Source organism: Melospiza georgiana, chromosome 3, assembly GCF_028018845.1.
Source record: "Melospiza georgiana isolate bMelGeo1 chromosome 3, bMelGeo1.pri, whole genome shotgun sequence".
NCBI classification, from domain to species: domain Eukaryota; kingdom Metazoa; phylum Chordata; class Aves; order Passeriformes; family Passerellidae; genus Melospiza; species Melospiza georgiana.
In genome coordinates, this window is record NC_080432.1 from 109,050,401 (window position 1) to 109,074,933 (window position 24,533).

General features: G+C 38.4%; 1 protein-coding gene across 2 annotated transcripts in view; it reads right to left on the reverse strand.

The window, feature by feature from the left end:
• The window catches only part of FAM135A (family with sequence similarity 135 member A), a 78,262-nt gene that overhangs the window by 42,283 nt on the left and 11,446 nt on the right, over nucleotides 1-24,533 (reverse strand). For both annotated transcript variants that reach the window (XM_058019718.1, XM_058019717.1), the window contains exons 2-3: nucleotides 21,164-21,243; nucleotides 17,438-17,558 (exon numbers count right to left, since the gene is read on the reverse strand). In XM_058019718.1, the coding sequence (XP_057875701.1) occupies nucleotides 17,438-17,514 (77 nt within the window). In that variant the 5' untranslated portion in view covers nucleotides 17,515-17,558; nucleotides 21,164-21,243. The remainder of the gene's footprint in view (nucleotides 1-17,437; nucleotides 17,559-21,163; nucleotides 21,244-24,533) is intronic.

Consider the following 24,533-nt stretch of genomic DNA (forward strand, 5'->3'; position numbering starts at 1 on the left):
AGCCAATGAAAAAGCCCTTAATTTAATTCTTTCACAAAATTAAAAGTCAACTTTAAATTCATCAAAACTTATATATCAAAGAATGCTTTATAATGAAGCAGTAACATTGTTAGAGATAAGAGATTAAGTGATTCCTACTTTTAAAAAGTAGAGCAAAACTTAACCTATTGCAAGATACTAGTTACATTTCATTTTTTGAAACCCACAGGTCAAACATGATTCCAAATACACTCTCTAAGTGATTAATAAATAGTAAATTAATTCATTTTGTATTGGGTTAAAGAAATATGAATTAACATTAAGCTTTCACTGTTATCTTCTCCAAGAGTATACAGAATTGAGAAGATGAAGAGTGCCCTCTCAACAGTAACCCAGGAGGATACAGCACAGTACAGTGATGTTCTCCTTTTTTCTGGGTCAGATGAGACTTCCATCATTCATTTAGTGACTCATTTCACCTATACTGAAGAAACATGATACATGATAATGTACAATAGCCTCAGCAAGGAGATACTTTCCACCAGCCCCAGCTTCACTGTGTCATTTTTGGATCCACAGTAAACATTCATCAAGAGACTGATGCCTTACCACTACTGGCTGCATCTTCCCATGATCCTGATGACCAGCTTGTCATGGTAAAGCATGCTGCTTGTTATTTCATTAAAAGAAATTATTTCAATGTATTAAAAGAATGTAAAATTATTTTTATGGTTTACATGAAATATTTTGTTGCAGTTTTGTATTGAAACATCACATCTCAGTAAGTTCAGAGATATGCCACATATTTTAATTCACCTTGGCTTTAGCCTACCAAACTATTCATACCAAATTGTCATTCTATTAGAATTTTAAAAATCCAAAATCTGCATAATTCTCAGCTGATGTTCAGAAACATGTGACAGCTCTGCAGAGCATAAATTTACCTCAGGATTAACAACTTTATCAAATGTGGATAGATTACTGAATAAGGACTGTAACAAGGTAAAATGAAAGGCAAAGCAAAATAAAAACTGAGCATTGAACAGAAAAAAGGTGCAATGGGATATTCCCATTACTTAATCCAATAAGGCTCATTCACCCCAGAGATACTATTAAGTGACTGTTTGGAGTTTGTGCCTCAAAGAAAATGATCAATAGAATTGTTCATGCTTAAAATGTAATTTGTGAAACCAAAAGGCTGTTAGGACATCCTTTCTTTCTTATTATTGTTTGCTTGCAATTAATCAAGAGCAGACCATTCTATCCTTTTTCTTCAGCAAACCCTTTACCTGCCTGATATTTTTATTTGGTTTCATAAGGAGATGAAGGTGTCTTGTTTGCTTGTTTGAGACAGATGGGTTAGCTTTTCAGCAGATTTATACTTTAAGCAGTTTAGAACACAAAACATTCACTTGTTATGCTGAATAATAAAATCTTGTAGGAGTTCAGCTAAGGGCAAATACGCAAGCACTAATTCAAAATCTTATGCCTAGATAGATGACAAAATTATTTAACTGCACTAAGTTACTTAAATAGGAAAGACAGCCCCCTATACAGTATTTACCTGAATTATTCACTGTCATTCATCTTTGAATGCTGTATAGATTAAGGATCTGTCTGCAAATGAAGAGCTATTACACTGAAACAGGACACCTGATTCACAAAGGTATTATATTTGCAATTTGTAAATAAGGAAATACTTTTTTAAAGTTATGATATACGTTTCTCATTTGACAGCAAATTTTAAAAGTAATGAAATAAAATGGAACAAGTTTAATCACTCTTTTTCCCCAAGCCCTGCCTTCCTCATCTTGCCATCTTTTGTTCAACCCACGAATCAATTTGTGTTGCAATGCTTCCATTTCTATTAAAAACCAAAACAAAACCAAGTCACTTTCAATTATTTCCTGGCTGTACTATAAACATTGTTTAATTTTCGTCAGGACAGCTGACACAAACCTGATCCATGGTATTTGCTTGGGCCTACACATAGCAATTCAGTATCAAGGACTTGTTACTCACCTATCACATTCAATTCTCCCAAATATCCTTAAAACACTCCATAAATAGGATCTGAATACAATCAGCTCTCCACTGTCTCACGTATCAACTCCCCACTATCTAATGTAATGAGAGAATGAAGGTATCCTGCCTAGTGGAAAATTCCAGATGATAACAGTGCTACAGATCACACAACCCATGGTGCAGCAAACGTGCCCAAATTGATGAAGTCAACTCCAGGCTGCCAATGCTTTCAAACCCCACTCCAGCTTCTTCCAAATGGTGGAACATGGCAGACCTAAACACACACTTGCAGGCTTACCATTAGAACTTTTCAGACACAACAGCTCGGGTCCATTGCTGTGTCTGTACTACACTGCTTTCCTGAAGGCCACTGGAAGGCAGAACTCAGCACAAACATCCCAGAGCATGGCCCGTGCTGAAGCAAAGCCAGTGAGACTCACATGCCCAACCTCAGTACAGCACATTTTCTCTAACATGCATCTCTAAGTCACAGGAACATGACAGGGGAATTATCAAACTGATCCTGCACCAGTCTGGTACTTTTTCAAGTCCTGATTCTGAGAGCAGCCTAAACAAATGCTCTACTAGTAACAGAGACAGGGCTTCAGGTTCATATAAAGCTATATGCAAAACTGTTTGCCAGAGCAGAAATCCTAGAAAAAACAAAATAGCTCAAGCTTTGCAGACAGCATTAAGATTCCAGAAAAGTGCTAGGGTTCTTAAAGCATAGAACAGCTGTGTTTCTATGTGAAGATTTTAAAATAATAATTTGAAAAAAAAAAGTTACAATCTCTCCCTTAATCTCTGTTTTGACTGCATTACATGAAAAAAAAACCCCCACCGTTTTCAGATTATTAACTGAAACTGCCACATCATCATTGATTTTTTAAGATAACAAGTCAGAAGTATTTTGACAAAGACGTTTTGAAGTTACTCTGTTTTGAAGAAAAGAATTAGTGGCATTCAGAAAGGTGGTATACTGTAAGAATGACCTGTAAAAAACAGCCATATCCTTCACACTATCATTTGTGCCATCAGCTCAAGCAAGATTACCCTGTATTTCACTAAACAGAGAACAAACCAACAGAAATACCACCAAGAACTTTAATATACAGTATGACAGAAAATGCACTAAAAAATTAATCATGAGCAAGAGCCTGATATGCATTAACTGTCAAAGTACCCTGAGAGATTATGCCATGATGTTAAGAATCAGCACCTGATAATTCAGCAAGATACTGTGATGTTAGATGACACAGCTAGCATTTGTCACTTTAAAAGGCTGGGTTACAATGGCAGCTAAGGAAGTTGAGCCTTAACAAGAGTCACTGCAGTACAAGCAGTGCAGGGAACACAGCTGGATGAAGGTCTGACTACACCAAGAACAGATTTTGAATGAGTCTTGAGAACCATTTTTTCAAGACAACAAGTCGCTTGCTACAGTTTGATGTTCATGGGTGGTGATGTGATTTAAAGGACAGGCTCCAGAGGGAGGCTAAATAAATGGAACTTGAAACAGTCTTAAGGATACTTTAGCATTGGAGCAGGTAAGCTATGGAATCTCCCCCTATGGAAGCTTTCAAGACATGAGGGGACAGTGCTCCAAGCAATATGGTTTGTATCAAGTTCTGACCCTCCTTTCAGCAGGAAGAGAGTCAGAACTGTACGATATGCTACTATCCCTTTCAGCCTCAATCAGTCTATGATCACAGAAGTTATAGGAAACCTGAAAAACAGGGTTCAGCAATTTCCAACTTGATGACTGAAAGGCAACACAGTAAAAAGCACATATGGTTGGGAATTGGTACACAGAACAAGTTGCAGACACACCTGTCAGCAGAGCGTGTTTCAGCTCCTGGTCTTAAGTCTACACAGGCAAAATCCCTCTCAACAGCTCCTCTGAAAGGCAGCATTTTTTACTTCCTATAAAATTTCAAATGTCATTGACTTAGGAAAAAAAAAAAAAGATGACCTACAACACCACCTCTGAAAATTTGCCAACCTCTCCTTCTCTAAATGTTTACAGAATTTACTTTACTCATCTTGGCAACAGACATGAGGTCTAGGATGAAAAATACCAGATCTCTTGTTCTAGTTGTACTACTTAAAACCTTTATCCTGAAACAGTTTGATATCCACCCCCCAAAAGGTACCTTTGCTTTTGCTTCAAATTTGGAGATAGTTCAAACATTTGAGATGTCTACTGAGACAGCACACAAGCAAAGCTGAAGTAGACAGCTTATAAATATCCAAGTGATTTCTGTCAAACCCAGCCTCTGCAGTCATTCTTCAGTAAATATATGCACTCGTGTCTGTTTATGTCATTTGGTCCTCAATGTCACTGCATGCAAATCTATAACCATGATATTAAAAGGTTCAAGGATATCTGGAGCTCAGTGTCCTTACAACAGACCTTGTAGAAAAAGGTGTTCTGAAATAAACAGCTAGAATTACTGCTCTCCTTTAGGCATAGGACATCTCCATTGTCCATCCTGTGTATAAAGGATTAAATTTTGTTCATCAAGTTGTAATAAAATCTTGAAGATTTAAAAATCTGGCATGTGCCAGAAAATGCTTTCCCACACAGGAAAATTTATATGTTTCCTTTTTTTATCCCCACTATGGGGGAACTTCATTTAGATAGACGTGAGTAAGGGAGTTTTTACCACATTTGTGGAAAATGGTAACTTATAATCTGAGCAGGAAATAGGTTTATCAATAACTGGAATGTATCTTGCTACTGACAAAAATAGAAACGTATGAAGTAATAGTGATTTGACTTTTTAATGCTCCCATATGGAACTTCAGGGAGTAATGCATGCAAATGCAGTCATAAAGTACAACCATTATTAAAATAAATAAAAAATCTCAGCATTAGAAAAGCATATGAGTATTTATGGCAATAGCTGCACAAGACTTCACTTGAAAAACCACTTAGTTTGTCAGCTAAAGAACATTCCAAGGCAAGTGTACATTCTGAAAAAGCTTCATAACACACTTCATCATTGAGGTAAAACTTTTTTGCTGTTCCTCTCCCACAAAATTTTTTTTGCTGCTTCTCTCATCAGAAGAGGAAAGATAGAAGCATGTGCATTGGAATCTGAGCTTTCCTCTTCCCTAGATCCCACTGCACGCACTGCACACTTAAATGTGCTCAGTCACATTAACAAGAGCAAGCACTGAATGTCGTGGACTGTAAAATTCACATGCACATTGGGTCACCTGCAGGGCAGATTCTAAATTTATAGTTAACCAAATGGAAGAACAGCTGTGACTCTGTATATGCAAAACCTCAGGAGAGCTCTTGGGATCTACCGAGTGCAGGGCCCTATTAAAAACACACCCTCCACTCAGACCACCACTAAGATTTCTCAGTTTTTCCAAGGTAAGCTGTGGCTCAGGCCAACAGGACTCGTTTGGTGCAGGAGGAAACAGAGCTGGAGATGAAGCGCTGTTTGGCAGCTACGGACTGTGGCAGTGAAATGAGGAACTGCAGGGAAAACAGAGAGAAGAACAAGTCTCCAGAGGAGCAGGCAGCTCTGGGGGCAGCAGTTCGTGGAGGCAGCATCAGCCTGACCCTGGCACAGCTCTGTCCCACAGATCACACCTACACATTCCCACGGCAGCAAACGGGCACTGACAGAAACGCCCACTGCACAGAGAGGCTGAGTCCGCAAATACTGAAAGGATCCAACAGCGAGAAAAATATCAGTTTATTTCTGTTCAACACCCCTCTGTTCTACAAGACAAGCCCCTTGCTACTGGAGAGACCCTACATCCCTAATTCTTCTATGGATTTATAAAACTAATCTAAAAAGCAGTTAAGACATTTAGCATTTCCCACAGTTACAAGCCAACACTGACAAATGCCGATGTAGTTTTCTAGGCAATCTGAATACACCTGTAACATTTAAAGCATTCCATATGATTGTGGAACACAAATACTCTATCTTAAACATTACCACAAATTTGCCAGGTTTTTTTTGTTACCTCCTAAGCATTCTGTAAAAAGGCAACCCAGGCAAAGAGGAAAATCACAACAGAAATAAAATAAGGTGCAATGGAACAGAAATAAGAGAACAGAGAAAGACGCAATAAAGCACAGGCAATAAAAAGTTGATTATTGAAGTGCAAAATTGAAACGAGTATTGGTTAGACTTGTTCCTCACCAGGAGACTTGCAGTTGTCTATAAAAATTTAATCCCACCAAACCCAGTTGGGGCCCACAAAATAACAAATGGACATCAAACTAGGTAGAGGGCTTATCTAGACAGGGAATTATTTAATACAAGTATAGAATGCATAGAAAGATTCAGATCTTGCAATCATTTTGTAATAAGTACTTCTAGTAGGAACCAATATGAGATTTACATTCTGCTATAATGGTGGGATTTATCTGAGAAACTCTAATTCAAATAATTGAGTAACAGGAAAACTTTTATGCCCTATGTTTAAAATCTTTTAGCAGTCCCTTCATTGAAAAATCCATGTAAGTCCCAGCTGACTTTTATTAAGATGAATAACACAATGAATGGGCAAACTTACAGGAAACAGGTAAGAGGTTCTCATACATTTGAAAGTAAGTTTCCTTGAAAGTTAATTACTTTTTTGAAGTACCTCACATGCCTAGAGCACACATTTCTGAAAATTAGTCTTACATATAAACAAAATAGTAACTAGACCAAAAGTTTGATGAGAGTTATTATAGACTAATACCTCAACTGAGTCACAGCAGCTTGTTATGAACCAGGGTTAAATACATGAACCAGGATTAAATACGTAAAACAGGATTAAATATGTAAAACAGGAGAGAGGAAAGTAAATGCAACTGGAGATTTTGCCTTATTACTACAAAAGCCTTTTCACCATGTTCTTTCCACAAAACATACTCAGGCAGAATTCCTGCAATGCTTATGAACATCTATTAAAAAACTTGAAAGGGGAACAGTCTCAAATAATTATTGCTTTTTTAAAGAGACACATAAACACGCAGTACCAGATGAGTTCTTATATAATCAAATACATGTTAACTTATATTAGTCTATGTTTATAATTTTAGTTCCTCTTTTACTTCCTGTTCTTACTGAAGAGAAAAAGAAAGAAATAATACTAAATTTCCTTACATCTTAAAGTACAACAGTCCCATAAAGCTTTTCTTCAAGAATAATGATTTCTCATTCTCTTATAACAACTTTTAAACTATATTTATTTAGCTTGAAAGTATTTTTCATTTGACTTTTTGATTCATACTAGCCTTGCAAATGATATATCACCATTGTTTACCCACTTTGTGGCTTGGAACTTTTCAGTTTTCTGGGGAGAAAAGTATGGGATGCTAGGTTTTCCTAGCATACAGGGTCACAATTTTATAACTTCAGCCCTTGCAAACAGACATCAGTTTTTACTAAGACATATCACAACATATTAATTTCAAAATCAAAGTTTAGCAAACACAGCAGATGGGAGACCAGAAGACAACTCATTTTCTGGCCTTCACTAGTCTTTCAAACATTGTAAGTTTTGCAGCTGTGCAATTCTGTTCCTCTCATGTGTCAGTACACAAGAACACAAGCCTTACAATTCACTTTGCACCTAATTTTAATGAAAGGCAATCTCTGTTTTAATTGCAAATAGCAAACATTTAACCAGAGGAAAAATCAGGTACCGCAAAGAAAACTGTTGCAAAAATTATGACAGAAGAGCCCATGTGAGCTACCATATCTTATGTAAGATACATCAAAGAAAGGCAGGTCTCTTTCACTTTCATCCCTTTCATATTTGCCCCTGTAGTAAGCTGTGTAATTCATGAAAGTGACATTAGCTCCTGTCATTTAATTTTTTACATTGAAACACTGTAGTTTCAAATATAACATACTGCTCTGAGATGTTATTAGCACACTAAGAAAGAAAAGTAATCTCTCAGATTTAGAAGTGTCTTTTTTCCTTCAAGCAAGGCACATTTTCATGATTCATTTAAATCACCTTAAGCCTGTACTGCCCCAGGTAGAAGCATTTTGCAGACCAAAACCTCTTTTGCGTATTTTTGTCCTGCCTCAAGTAAGTTTTGCTGGTCCATCACATCAATCTAAAAGAAAAGAAACCAACATGCTCATCCACCTGAAAAGGGAAAAGAAGAATCCAGTAGGGGCTATTAACAGAAGGCAGGATCACACAGCCAGGGGAAAAAGTGTGACATGACAGGGGCTTAAGAAAGGCTGAGCTAGTGGTGGGGCTCCACGCTCAGAAATAATATGAAACTGTACTGCCACTTCTGGTAAATTATTTTTTCCTCAGCTTCAAGAGTTTCAACTCCAAAAGCACTGAGAGGCAGAACTGCTTTATTATTATCATAAATCTTAAGAAATAACCTCAGAGAATATTACCAGAACAATGTCACAAGCAAGTAATGAAAAGTTAGTAGCATAAATTAAGACCTGTTTATCTAAATTACGATGATCCTAAAAGCTTATGAATGTCAAAGAGTAAAGTGAACATTCAAGATTTGAAAGCAAAAACTCCACTTCTTTCCCCTTCATGAAAAAGAAGAGTTACTGTTCTTGAACAGACTTTTTGACATGAGCCACCTCCTACAGCAACAGTATCTTCCATCTCCTAAGACCTACCCTATCCAGTATACTCACAAGAACTAAATTTCTGAGGCCAGTTTATGTAAATGAAACAAATTACAGGAGAACAAACACACTAAGTACTCAAATCCCTTTTTCTCTTGCCAGGTTCCATAAGCTGGATACCCTGAAGACACACAGTACCTGCTGAACCTGTTCAACAAGTTAAAAAAAATTATATAAGCAAGCAAAAAACCAATTTGTTTTTCTAAAGTCTACATTTTTCAAAGGCTTCTGTTTTGAGAAAACCATAAAAAGCACCACAGAAAACCTCAAATGGTATCCAAAATATTTTGAAATCAATTTTATGTAGGAATGCATTCAGGAAAGGTAGGAAACAAATTGCTGAAAGGAAGGCATGCAAAAGTACTATGAGATGAAAACTGAGAAAATAACCAGGACAAGAGAAAAACTCCATAGAAGAAGCACTAATCATAGTGATATGACTGAAGTGCAGAGATGGTCATCAAGGTTTACATGATTTACTTTCTACATACACTGAGGGGCCTCTAACTTTCCATGCATTTGGGTGTCGAACTCATTTTGCTCCCCTTACGAGGCTGACCTCCCCCAGTGCTCCCTGTAAGCTGAGATCTGCAAAATCCACTGAAGAAGAGCCCGAGGTCTCCTTGCAGAGTTGGAAGCTGAGGGTTTCTGCTGCTCTGGATCCCTTTCTATCACCTCCTCCTTCCCCCTTTCAGAGCTGACCTACAGAAAAGGGGCTGTGCATTCTGGGCGTGATTAGGGGCCCTTTCTCTGCTAAGTACCAGAGCTGGATCTCTCTGACTTCTGCAATAATCTGATTCCTTCTCTGTGCCAGTCAAGCAAGCTGGCATCTGGGAAACCTTATCCTTTCTTATAGCAAGGGAATGTCAAGAATAATGTCTTGAAATTTAGACTGTGCTTTTACCATAGAAGGACTTCTGCAAGAAATTAAGTTTAAGGAATTCTGTTTACCCCTTTTCCTCTGTCCAGTCCTCCCAGGCACTCAACTCTTTCCCCTGCAAGACATTTGCCACCTTTCTCACTTACACCAATGCACAACTTGCAGAGCAGCTCTGGACACTGGTGAGATCCAGCAGCTCAGCCAGCACAACCCACAGGGCAGGGCACTGCAGGGGCACGAAACTGCCAGCAGCAAGGGAGGTGGAAACTGCAAACTGGCATTGCCAGGCAAGCTCTGTATCTCCACATGAGGGCTTAGGGAAATTAGAATTGACATACCTGACGTCTGTCATAACTCTGTATCCTTGGGGCAGGGATGCCAACTGAGATGAATGCAAAAGTTCAAACAGAGGTTTTGTTTCAAAACATACTGATCTCTGGGCTGCTGTCATTGAGCACATCATACTGACATAATGGCCTCTCCTGTGCCAGATATGTCTTCATAACACACAGGCTGGAACTTTTATGGACATTTCTCTCAGGATTAGTTGTAGTCCAGGATTACAGTTAAACCAACCCAAAAGCTAGCTGGTGACAGAAGTAGGCATCCCATTCCTCCTGGGTACTTTATACTCCTGCACCATCACTGACAGAATATCTGATGCTGATGTGGACCAGAGAGATTTAAAAAAATATAACCCAGAATATTTCTGGTTTTGCCAGTTTTTTCCTGCTGGTTTACCACTTTGAGCTGACCAACCATAAGGTGAAAGAGCATGGCTGCAGGCACACAGGAAGCACCAGAAGCAGGATCACCCTACTCAGGCAGATGCTATCCAACCCATCTCCATACCTGTAAGATCTCTACCATTATCCCTGTGTTCCTGCCTGCTTAACCCCCTCTCTGACTACACTGCTGCCAACAGCAAGCCCATCTGACTGACCTGACTGCAGGAGCAGACAAAGCAGGAGAACACCATGCATATCCCACCTTTTGGCAGATACATTCTCAGGCCCAATATAAATCCATAGAATGCTATTTCACTCCAGATTTGGGTTCATGACACCAACAGTGGGCCATGCTGGGTATACTCTCTTACCCTCTCCTTCCACCAGAAAACCTTGGAGCTCAGGCACAACCATCCACATCAAAGAAACATGCACAAATGAAAAATACACCTCTTTTTTCTTCCCAGCCTGATCACCTCCAATAACTTGGATGCTACTTCTTGCAGTAAAAATACACAAATACAGAAAATTATTAGCAGCAGGTCTTGATCACTTAATCTAAGGTATTCATCATATTTTTTGAGAAAATATGAGACAAATTTTTAAAGCAATTTTAAAACTTTGCAGATCAACAAAGGAAGTTATGTATACATAAGCATGAACATGATGGTCCAGTTTAGAGGGCCTCTGAGTATTTGGAGATATTTAAAGCTTCTTCCCCCATGGCCAATGTGAGTCAGAATCTGGGAAAGGCTGAACAAGTGGAGTGGGGTGAAATAAGAGTAAAAAATATTCAAAAATCTGATGAGTTACTTTATGTGGAGTACAGTAATTGGCAGGAGGCATAAAAAGTAAAAGAGGAAGAGATTTTGAAGCAAACACCTGACTGGAGTCACTGACTGAGGCTGTGTTTGGTGGTGGGACTGAGCCTGGTTCCCTATTTCAAAAAGCTATATGCTCTCTGCAGTTTGTGATGATCCAGTGAAGTGCTGCTTGTGATTACAGATACAGGTACACATCAAGATATTATTGGTTTGTACGAGCAGCAAAGGAGGCCCAAAAAAATACCTTACCAGAAACTTCTGCTGTATTGTGAGGCAGTCAAGACTTTGAAACACAGGATGAGCATCTTTCTCTCTCTCTCTCTCTCTCTCTCTTTCCTCAGCTATAGATGGTAAACTAACTTAAGGAATCATATTTCTGCTGTAACTATTATGTGTATCAACCAAGTACACATAAATAAGGCAAAACACCCATGAATGACAGATTTTTCTGGGTTTTGCTACCATCTCACAGTGTCAGGTCTGAACTGTAAGACTATGCACAAGCTACAATGCACAGATTATTCCATTGAGTTTACAGCCTAGCCTTCCAAATCTTAAACCTGTATAATTGCTATTAGTATTGCTGTAAAACCATAACTGAAAAACAGAGCTCATCTTACAACTGTTGGACAAATTTGACAGCTTTCTTCCCTCTTTGTAAAAATGCATTACATTAGGTAAAGATCACAGTACAATACTTCAAAAGATAAGCTATCCTGTCAGAAGGCAGTTCACAACACTTATTTCCAGAAAAATATGTCATACAGAAATGTAGTTTGAAAGTAAAAGTATGTCTGAGCTGTATGAATTAAAAAGAAAACCAAACAGGTGAATCTGAATGTTCCTTGTCCATCAAGAATTTGTTATTTGATCATATGCTAGGAACACAAACCATTAGCAAGGGCTCCTTCTTCATTTAAGGATAAAAGTCCTTCATTTAAGGACTTTTCATTTCTGATATAAACAGGAGGAAGAAATATGGTCCTGTTGGAAGTGTACATTTTGGATTTTAATTTCTTGCTAAAAAATTTAAAATTAATGTAGGCAACTCACTGGATCCAGAAAACAATACAACCTTTTATATATTGCATTATTTCTCGTGACATTACTGAGTAATCATAATAAGATTTATTAAATTTCATACTCTGATTCAGTGTTATTTTCTTTTAAGCTACATTACACAACCACATGCATGAAAGCATAAAATGTCAATGCTGCTTAGACACATCAGTGAGAATCTACACATTGAAAAACATAAATATATGGAACAGAAGAATATCATAAGGCTAAATTTTCAGTAGTCTCAGAAGCTTAAATTCCTTTGACTTTTAATAGGATTTAGGTTCACAAGCAACTTATGCTGCAATCCTACCAATAACCTTTCAGATATGATACATCTCCAAAAATACCTTTTAGGTTAGAATCTGCCAAAGTCTCTCCTGTGGAAGGTATTTAGTATTATTCTTTCCATCTGTTACCCAACAGTTAAAAGCAAAAAGACTTTTTTAAAAAAGTGTGGCAGACTTATATTACTAATATAAGTTCTTTATGTGGTTTTATAAGAATCTTTTAACCCAAAACAAAGTCAAATAAAAGAAAACTAAGACACACTAAACAGTAAATATGCAATAAAGAGCTACTGTTACTACTCTATTTTACCTCCTCTCCTCATAGTTTATATAACAACAAATTTATACAGTCAAAAAAACCATTAGGAAGTTCTTTTTCTGAAACCCACAATGGAACTGCAAGTATTGTACCTTACAAATTAAAATGGTACCAAAAAAAAAAAAAAACGGATTCTAAAGCCAGCTTTGGCCAGTTGTGTGTGCATGCATACTACTGACAAAGTAACAAAAGATTAGTGAGAAAGTAAGAACTTAACACTGGGATTATAAAAATGCACAGAGATGGGGGAAATGTAGATGAAAGCTGTTTTCCAAGCAGATCTTGCAGCAATGTGTGCACTATGCTAAACTACAAACTACTAGCTAAGTCTCTTTAGCTCATTAGATTTGCCATTTACAGGTAAAAAAGCAATACACAGCTCTGGGGAAATGCAAACCTCACATTCTCAAAAGTGAGGGTTACCAGGAAACTTCCTGCCCACAGAAAAGGTGTGACTGTCCCAAGTTAGACATCAGGACCCATCATCCCATGGGGAACATGGGAACTTCAGCTGAGCACTACAAAGTACTGAGGCACTTTCAGTAAGCAGTTCCTTGGAATGAGACATTCTGAACACATTTATATCTCAGTTCAGGATATATATGTATCCTGACACATACAAAACATATGTAAATGAGGGGCTAAGCAACTTGTTCTTACAGCAAAGTCTTTGAAATTGAACAGCTTTAAGCTGAAGGAGGCTAGGGTTAGATGAGATATTAGAAATTCTTTCAGTCAGAGGGTGGTGAGGCACTGCAACAGGCTGCCCAGAGAAGGTGTGATCACCCCATCCCTGGAAGCGTTCAAGGCCAGGTTGGATGGGGCTCTAACTGTTCTGATGGAAGGTGCCTCCCCCATGGCAGGAGGGTTGGTACTGGATGACCTCTAATGCCCCTTCCAACCCAGGTCATTCTATGATTCTGTGCAAAGACTGCTGGGACTACCAACCCAGTATGAGTCCATGGGAGGGGCCACTGGTCACCAGCTTTAGGTTGGACTTCGCACCACTGATCACAACTCTTTTAGCCAAATCATCCAACCCATTTTCCACTCAACTCATTCTCCACTTCTGTAATCAAGTTATGTTATGCTACCTTTGTCTTTATAGAAGACCAGTACTGAGCCCCTGTCGCAGACATTTTTCCACAGAAATCCTTTCTTTCGGATTTCTGTGTCTTCTGGAAGGCAGAGGCCTCAGAAGGGAAGGTAAACAATTGCTATCAGCTGCTGTGGAATGCAATAGGATTCACCTTGATTGGCTCATTTTCTATGTTTATAATTAAGGGCCAATCACCAGTGCAAGCTAGGGGACTGAGTCCCTGGACACAACTTTGTTTGGGATTTTTTCTTTCTATTCTTAGCTTAGCTAGCAGCTCTGCAAACCTCTCTCTATATTCTATTTAGTATAGTAATAATGTATTATATATATATTATCTTAATAAATCAAGCCTTCTGATCAAGAAACAAGATTCACCGTCTCTCTATCACCAGCCGCACCCACTCAGGTGCGGTAATAAGCCCCCACCTTACTGGTGTGAACTTTTACAAGCTAAGATGACAAAACAGCCTGAAACTTCACTGTCTCAGACTATCATTCTCACAGGTCCCAAACAGATCCATTTCTTTAATTCATTTTGTTACACGATACTCGCATATCAATCACTGTTTGAACACAACTCCTATCATCACATCTCACTAGCTCAAAACAAAAATTGTGTGAAGCCTTATTTGAATGTAATAACAGATAAAAATAAACCAGAGGAGCCATCTGTAACAAGCTGGGTCTAAAGCAAATGGCACAGTTATAAGAAAACATAACAAAATAGCTGTATTGGATACATAAGACAAATATTTTATTACAATGCACTGTCTGTTAGCCCTTCTTGGAATAGTAGGTTATCTTGAAGTAAAGAAAAAAGTCTGCTTTAGAGGGTCACTTAGGAGGATAAGATAGTTATAACCCTTCATATAAATATGATCTTGAGTAAAATACTATGAGAAATTTGGGCTCAGTCTGCACTGAGTTTCGATCAAAAGATTTGATCTTTTGAGGATTTGAGGCGCCTTCCCCAACAACCCCAGTTTGGTGCATGCTGGTTCAGTTCACTGAGAGCTTTCCAGTCACAGAACCCGGATGTCTCCAAAGGAAGCTGAACTACTCTGATCTACCTGTCACAAAATGCACTTCAGCCCCTGGGGGCACAAAACAGTCTGAACCAACTATGATACAACCAACTTCACACTACACTCATGATACAAAATGTCTGGTCCTCAGCAGAAGATGAGGTTAAAATCTGGTCTGAAGTAACCATGGAACCACACAGATGTATGGACATCAGCACTGCTTTTCATAATTTGTTCCTTAAATACCAAACTTAATTGTTAGTGTAAACACAGTCACAAGTGCTTCTGGCAACTGTAGTGCCACTACAGATACAAATGCAAGAAAATATGAGACACTTGGGATGCGAGAGTTGGCAGATTTCTTCAAATAGTTATAAAAGCAGGAAGACAGTAAAATGGGTTTGACTGGATATTAGGGTATGTGGACTCTACAGAAAAGGAGGGGAGGGTGGGGAATATGCCACAAATTCCAATGACCAAACTCATGTTAGCTCATGTTTAATAAAAGGGACAAAAGACTGACATCTAAAATACATAAGGGTGAACTTTTAGACTGATAGAGTGATTCACAAGACAAAGCCGTTAAAAAAAACAGCTAAAATGGATCAGAAGGAAATTTAGGCTGGGAATGATGACATCTCCAGTAATCAAATGAGTGAGAATCTGGACTCACTCTGCAAACAAATACTTTTGGAGTAAAATCTTCTAAGTTCTAATAAGGAACTTGATGTGATTACTTGCCATAGGTGACATTTTATTCTATACAGTTTAGAAGGTCATGATGTTTCTAACTCCATGAGACAAGCGTGCCACACTGAGAAGGCTTAAATGCACACAATACAATCAATTCTGTACTTGATTTTGGCAAGACAAACCATGCTAAACACAGTCATAGCTAAAAAATAGGAGGCTAACAATGAAACTAAAGATTTCCTTTTCTGCTCATTCAATCCATTATCCAAAAGCTCCTGCCGCAACAGAAGTATTACATATGGTCTCAAACAGTTTGCTAGAAAAATACAGGGGCCTACCCAAATTAAATTAATTGCAATAGTCACATTACTTGGTCTGTCAAATTATTCTGGAAGTTCTCTCTTCTTCCTGGCATTAATTTCTACAGGAATGTGCCCACAGTTTAAGGTTCAGCTCAAAACCAGAGAAGTTATCTCCTCAAGTCACTTTTCTCTTTCTGTCAGCATTTCACCTCTCTGAACTTGCCCTGTGAATTTACTGCTTTTTAGCTTACTGCAAGAGTAAGCTAAAAAGAAATACGCCAGGTAAGGCACTGGTAATTATACTGCTGTGCTTTGCTTCTCAACTACCTTTCTGAGGAACCATTTGAATTGTAAGCTTAAGACAACCAAAACACTTTCTTCTCTTCAGGTTCTCCATTAGAGTAAATGTGCTGCCATGTTCTACCCTCTCCTTGCTCACTGATTTCAAAGATTTAAAAAGGCTACAGTTCAAAAGACTGTGCTTTTTTGTTGAAGTAATTAGAATATTCTCAGTGTTTTCACAGACCTCTTAAGCCTTCCTTAATCCTTCTCTTCCAATGAAGAGTGAAATTACAATTTTCCCTAAAAAGAGGTCAGTTTGTTGTATATACTTTGACTGCATATAGTGCCAAATATAATGGGTCATCACTTCTGTCAAAACACCCCCCCAACTGTACTGAAAACAATACTCACATGCACACACCCACACCCCAGTCTCGAACTAAGGCAAGGCTAAAAACACAAATATATTTTCTTATCACTACTTCTGAGGAAAGTTACTCTACAATGTTTTGGAAAAAGCAGCTATCGTAAATCAACACTGATACACCATGTTCCATCTCTGCAAACACTAACACAGCCTAAACTCTAACCTGCATTTTTACTGTAGTCTACTTGAGGATTGACAGAAGGCTAATGTAACACAACACAAAAGGACCAATAATCTTTAATAGCTCCAAAGTAAGCTACAAAGGATTATTTCCTGCATAGCCATGGGAAACAAGGACCTTTGAAAGTAATCTAGGACAATCACGTAATATCAAATGAAAGGAATGTGGAAAAGACTTCTACAGAGATAAGGTGGAGTAAGAGGAGGTCAGGAGTCTAAAGAGGCAGCCTGGAGTCCTGTGTAACTGGAGGCACAGCACAGGGAGAAGAGAGAGGCTGGTGAAATTCTCCACTGCCAAACTGATAAACGAGTAGGTTAATTGGGGCAAGACCATTTTTTAAATATTGAAGAGAAACACCTATCATATTTCAAACAAAAGGGGTTACAGAAATGAACATATGCAAGGGTAAAGGTCTGGGTAAGAATATAATGCACTCTCCATATCTACAGGTTTTCCCTCATCTCCAATTAGACAAAAATATTGTATTACAAATTAGATTTTAAGAAAAAATATTTTAATATTTAAAATTAAATCCTAGAAAGAATAAGACTTTCCAAAACAGAATTTAAAAAATCAAATCCCTATAATAATAGTCAGTAACACATGAAGCAACACTGCATGACAGAGTACCCATTAAGGTCTTTCCAACAAGCCATCCAACGGAGTAAAGTGTGAAAGAACATGCTACCTACCCTCTTTGAAACAAATCCACATTGAAGAATTTGTGGAGCTCCACGGAGAATTCTACCATAGCCTGAACTTCACTCATGTTTATGAGGATGAAGAAGTCAAAACTTGTCAGCACCTTAGTTACTGAAAACAAAGAGAAAACAAACTATTTAGAACACAAGCTGGGGATAGTGAACATCTGGTCCTAAAAAGGACAATGCTTACACACAGTTTTGCACAGCTTTCCTAAATATGCAGGCCCTGAGGTAAACAAGAATAGAGGATGTACCAAATCCAGCTCACAGTAACTTCTACCTTTCTTGCAAAGGAATCAAGTGTTATCAGAGAAGCATCACAACACAGCGTCAGCATAATACAATCCTGGCACTTCGTGGTACCTGCATACTGCAGCTCTGCTCAGGTTCTTGGCTGGAGAGGGAAAAATACTCTCTGACAAGGAGAAAAAGAGCATGGGCTGCTTCCAGCCCTTGCTGGTGCAGAATGTCCATGCAGGCAGCAGAGCCACAACTCTGGCATGAAGACAGCAACAGCTCAATTACAGTGTAGCCAAACAGTAAAGAGAAAGTGTCTGACCAGGTCCTGTAAGGCTTTAGACTGAGAGATTCCAGGGGAAGGCAGGAGTTAAGCAAGGCAACACACCTATTTTTAGTAATTTTTTTTGTGGTGTAATAGTAAAGTGATAATTCTCACTGTCATCTTCACAGCCACAGAGTAGCAAGTTCCTGCTACTTTACAGCTGCCTGCTGATACCTACATTTAAATCCTACAGATTTTACTAAGTTCTGCTGGTTTGCCTTCAACACTAGACTAATGAAACACACTACACCTTCCACCAACACTTGACTTTAAACTTCCTAGTTTCTGCAAGCACTGTCTGGTTTGAGGACTAAGCAAACAAAAAAAACTGAGCAGGCTGTCCTTCATACACATTAGTCAATTTTTCTGGCTCTGATATAGAAGCAGTAAACATTGTCTAGAGCTTGAATGGATTATGGGTTTTATTGTTTCTAAAATTCTGAACATGCATTTGGGTGTTTGTGAAGTAGCAGGCAGTACTGAGACTAAACAGAGCAGGTGGCAAAAAAAGTCATGACTGCAGCAGGGATTACTCAGCTGAAAGCAAAGTTACTTTTAGAGGCACCATCTCTAGCCTATCAACTAAATTGTCTTAGAATATGACTCAAGATAAGACCTCCCTTTCTGTACTCACTCTAGAGGAGCTGAAAGACTTCAAGCCCTGTAACACAAGTGTAGATTTTAAACTCTAAACAAGACATTAATTCTGATCTTGGTTTAACAGCCAATACAGGGACTCTGAATGGACTTTACAAAAACACAGGAACAGTATATTATTGGTGTAACAGGGGATGAGGGAAGAGGAATTTTGCTGCATTAGGACAACATGAAGAACTTGGATCAAGGGCTCTTACCACAAGATCAAAATTACAGCATCTAGATGATGCTATTAAACCAGCTTGTCTAAAATAATCTTGTCATCATTTGAATTTCAATCAAAGGCCTTCAACAGACTAATTGAATGATGCCATAAGTTATGCTACAGTTTTGTAGTGTTAGGACTGGCAGTGACAGCCTACAGGGCTTTGCAGCAATTCCCTCTTCCACTGCTTTGTCTGTAGTACTGTATAGGGATGTCCTCTGTGGTCTTTAAAGCTAGATACAAAATGTTCTGCACTGCAATTCTCTGGGGCTGCAACACTGCATTATCACATGGGCATCACCTACCAAAATGCAAGTATATAATCTGCAAATGAAACCTGACCTGCCACAGAGCAGAGATCCAGAGATCCTAGATCCACTGTGACCTTTGGCTGCTGGGCAACAGACCCTGTGTGCTATGGATGAAACTGTCCAGTACTCAGAAGGAAGCCACTTCAAAGCACTCAAGGAAAAGTAAAACAACCTTTATCTTTTTAAGGATGCCATGGGGCAGTCTCATCCAATTTGCATTTTGATGGAACTACATTCTAAAGAGAGGAAGACATGACAAGGCTCTGGTGTCCTGGCACAATGAGTGGTGCTAACTCCCTGAGCAGTTTGCCTTCATGAAGTGAAGACTGTTCCTGAGGTTGCTGTTGGGCCTTGATCAGGGTCCCTGAAGTCCCCAGCAGAAAAACTCAGAACAACCCAGAACCAGTCCAATTAGGTCCATTTCATGAATGAGTTAATTCAACACAAAACCCCAAAACTTAAGAGAGCCATATCTTGCACGACTGCCAAAAGGACTGTCCAGTGAACTTGTGGTATTCCTACTGGCTATAATTGGGCTCTAGCTGGGCCCACTCCCTCCCTTCTTCCTCTATTGAGCTAAGTAAGCTCACTGAAAACTGCCTGGCATGCAATTTTTCCCTGCAGACCAAGCACAGGGTCCAGCAACCACAGCCCTGCATGACACAAGACCATGCATTTTAATCCAGTAACACAGCTCTTGCTCAATTACAAACTGCATTTGGAAAAAACAGTGTCTGTGCCTTGCTCCAGTACCAACTGCAAAACCAGTAAGAAATACTGTGGCACAGTTCACAGAACAGCACATCCAGCAAGCAGGTACCCAGCTGACCACTGAGAATAGCTTTTGCTTTGTTGAGCTTCCGTGTGTTCCACGTGCACCTTAAACTGGAAGAAGGGGAACATTCACTGCCCTGGGCTGACATAAACCACGTCACTACTTTTCTGCCAAAGTCTTTCGTACCAGTGCAAAGGAAAACAGTTACAGTGCTGTGAACTATGTGATAGAAAGTGTTATGCAGTGAATAAATATTTTAAAGGAGAAACTCAACTTGGACAATGTCTTAAGCTTCTACACTAATCATACAAAAGCCAACAAAAAAATTGAACTCATGTAGAGGTATTTGTTTGTACAGATTCCTGTCAAACTTACAGCTGCACTCCACAAACTTCAAATTAATATTTCATGAGTTTACTGTTGTATTTTAAAGCACATTATTAGCATTTGGAAACCAAGATATTAAACTGCATTAAGAAACAAAAGAATCCTTCAGTAGGAGCTCTCTACATGAGAAATGGAGTTTAATGCAGCATATAAACCCATACCAGAAGGTCTGATAATAAATTACAGTACCTTAATACATAAATTAGAAAGGGGGGGTTCTAAACTTTTGGTAGCTACTTAACTTTTACAATCCAAACAGCATTTCTATATTCAAAAGTATTCAGAGCACTGACATTTCACATTTCCAATAGTTAAAATGTCAGTTAAAGCTACTTGATCCTACAACTGAGGGCCAAATCTTTCCTTTTCTTCATACTTCTGAGGGTTTACTTATTTTTCTAAGTTGGAAAATCTCCTATATATCCTGGCTGGTCCACGCTGTCCCCACATCATCTCACCACTTTCTTTAGTTATACAAACTAACCTTTCCTGAGGCCAAAATGCAAACTGGATCACAGGATAACATATTTTAATGTTTGTCTGAAGGAAAAAAAGGATGTTTCTTTTGTTTCTTGTTTCTGTTTTTTTTTTTTCCTTAATCAATCATTTTAGTGCTACTTTACAGCAGTTGCATCAGAGCACCTGAGAGTGAACTGAAAACACAGAAACCTCCTAAACCAGCTTTGTTTTCAGAAAAAATGATTGTGTAACACTGCCATTAATCTAGCTGTTTGCACTGGGAACTGCAAAACAACACTTCTGCAAATGAAAAAAATGAGAAATGAAACTGCAAAAAAATGTTCAAAGAATGTCTTACCTGCACTGGTAAATACTCCATTTTAGTATGTCAATCAACCAGTCTTCCAGTTCTTTGCTGTCAAAAACATACTGCTTGAACTGAAAAACAAACAAACAAACAAACAAACACGTTTTACTACGAGCAACATCTCTAGAATGTTTCAGTACTTATGCACTTTGTTCTCTTTTCCTGCATTCTAATAACAACCTTTGTCATGTCCTCTCCAACAATCTCCCAGGAGCTGCCTACCAGCATTCTCCAGTCTGACCTTGGGTCCTGCACTGTAGTTTTCAGCTCTCCTAAAAATACTTATCTCCTGATACGTATTTTTACAAAGTAAAAAAAATATATATATTTTATTATATATATTTTATATTTTATATATATATTTTATTATATATATATATATATATATATATAATATATATAAGTAAAAAATATAACTTCTCATGAAGCCAATACTATGGCAAAGCTGACATTGCTATGCCCAGCCAAACTATCCCTGTCTTCACCACAGAATCCTAAGCTCCCAGAGGACTCTGGTACACCCCCAGCCTCCCCAGTCTTCAGAGAGACTCTCAGCTCTCCAGGAGCAACACAGCCCCAAAGAGGTAGGAGGATATTCTGGCCTGAGTCATCAAATACAGCTCAAGCCCCCACACAGCCTTACACAGCCCCCAGGGAGGAGACAACTTACAAGAACAGGTCTGATGAGATTCTCCTGGTAAATCTCATGTCCCTTCTCCACAGGAGCCAAAATTCAGGGGACAAGGAGAAGACCATGAACTCACTTTCTTAGAGCAAACACTACAGGTAGGTCAACACCACCTAAAATTCTGAAACTCTCCCTGGAGCTCCTGATAAACCACTACTTTAAACTATTTATTAAGAAGCAGTTCATCTCTCCTGCACTCTGAAATCATCAGGGTACTTTAAAAATACAATAAAAAATTGCAAAATCTCTTTTTTATCTGATGACCTTTAGATTTCAAAGACACAGAAAAGAGAACACTTAGTTCTACCCTCTTAAAGGAACTTTGCATCTTTCTGTATGTATATTTCAGAGAACTACAAAGACAAAATCTATCACAGCTTGTGCAGACAAGCTGTGAAACTAAACTGGTTTTGCATTAGCTCGAGAGGGAAGAAAACAGAGAAAGTAGAACATTAAAAAAAAAACATTATCTGGATTTTTTTCTAAACAGATTTCACTTGTGCATGTCATGTTGGTATTACATATTTGATACCACAAATTTTCAATAATAACCTAGTAAAATCCTGAAGCCATAATGCCACATAAATATGGCACCGACCAAATATATTACATTTATTTACCAATGCATTACAACCTGTGTCATACCAGTTCTCTTTTAAAGAGGACTGAGTTCTTTTTTTTGAAAGAGAGAGAGAAAAAAATGCAAAATTCTGAGGAACTGAATTTTTTCTAGCCTTGGATTTTGTATTTTATATTCAGTGGAAATCAAAAGTAAAACTGAAGAACCTACTAATTAAAATAGAACAAAGAATTCATTTTGGTCCAGTCTGTTCATTTAACATTCAAGTAGTATTTTTCTTCAAAGTTGTTGTAGAAGCCTTGTACACCACCATTCCTGAGCTTTTTTACCAGTCCTCTTTTCCTGCATGCTCAGAGATCCAGCACCTGCCACCACAAACTCAGCCACCATCTATCTCTGTGCTGATGACTCACAGGTTTGTCCCCCCCACCTGAGAACTGCCTTCAATTCCAATTTTAGCTGTTTCTTGGACACTGCCTTCAGCTGAAACTCAATGTGGTGAAAACCAAGTTCTTGACCTGACCAACCAGACTATTCCCAGTGCCTACTTTCTGAGTGTGCACACTGGCACAATCTGACTGCAAACCTGGACACTGTTTTTCATTTCAATTTCTCTGGGTTCTCACAGACTTTGGCAAGACTATACAGAAGATGTGCCAAGTTTTTCTGCATTCAATTAGAAATATGTCCCATCTACCCATACATCTAAAACTCTTCCAAGCTAATATCCTTTTATTTTAATTACTGTGAGGCTGAAAAAGCATAATTCCCCGCATGGATCAGTTCAGCATGGTGCTGCAAAGAACCAGCCTGTTATTTTGATCATTTCACCTTTCTCTCTGCATTCCCTGCAGAGAGCCTGGACTACTGCAAGCACAACTCCTGCATCCTTTGAAATCCTTTCAGAGCTGTGCAGCACTCAATATCACAGTGTTCTGGTTGAGACTAGAGCTTCCCAGCACTAGAAATAAACCCTGCTCCTCCATAATTCAAAAGGTGAGGGTGTAGAAAAGAAATGGTAGTTGAGTTTTGGATTGCATAATCATCAGGTCGTAAAACAAGCAAATAAACAAACAAAACCCTTATGCAGAAATATTGAGAATACCTTATTCAACTCATTATCCCAATTTTAAAAAGACAACGTCATCACCACTAGAAAAATACATCAGAACAGACTGTTTTACATCAGGATTTCCTAATTACCTTTTTTTTTTTTAAAGCTTCACAGCTATCATAATTATGTGAAGTAAATAACTACACATATAGTTAAACAACGACCTGATTTTCATGGGCTCAGGGCAAAAATCAACTATTACAATTTTCTTCACACCCAGTTCTCTAAGACTACACTACTTCCCAGCCAACCATAAGGTTTGATTCTAACAAAGATAATGCAAGGTACCGATGACATTTTAATGTGCTAGATGATAAACAGCCAACTTAATCAGGCATTAAAATTCAAGTTTTCATACTTTTTGCTTTAAATTTAGCACCAATATCTCATCCTTTATGCAGCACACTGATAAAAACAACATAGTCACTACTTTGAGCTGACAACTTGATTATTCCCACTGAGCACAGAAGTCATTAAGATGTTGCATTTATTTCTTTTCTTCTCCCCTATTAATAGATCATACATGTGATACAATAATTCATCTTGAACACTTATTAGGCTTATTCCCTTCTATCCTAGCATTGGTCTTTGTCTGTTTGACAAATGACATGTTATTTCTAAGCTTCCTCATTAAAAACTTCAACAGGAAAAGTTCTGTGGGAGCACAGTTAAAAGCTCTCTTTCTTATTGATGTGTTCTCCCTCCACCACAAAAACCCCTGCTGCAAAACAGACCCCATGCTTACAGATGTCAGCATTTTTCCTCCCAGTATGGACACTAACTTCTTCTCACTTCAGCCAACCATTTATGCTGAACAAAAACTGCATCATCTCTGAGATGCCTTCTCCTCTTTCTCATTAAAATGAACTGAGCAATGCTTTCAACAGTAATTTGCACTGAAAAATGGAAACAGAACATGAACAAACCAAACTGAATGCTTTATTCGCCTTTTACAAAGACCTCCCATAAAAATAAAACC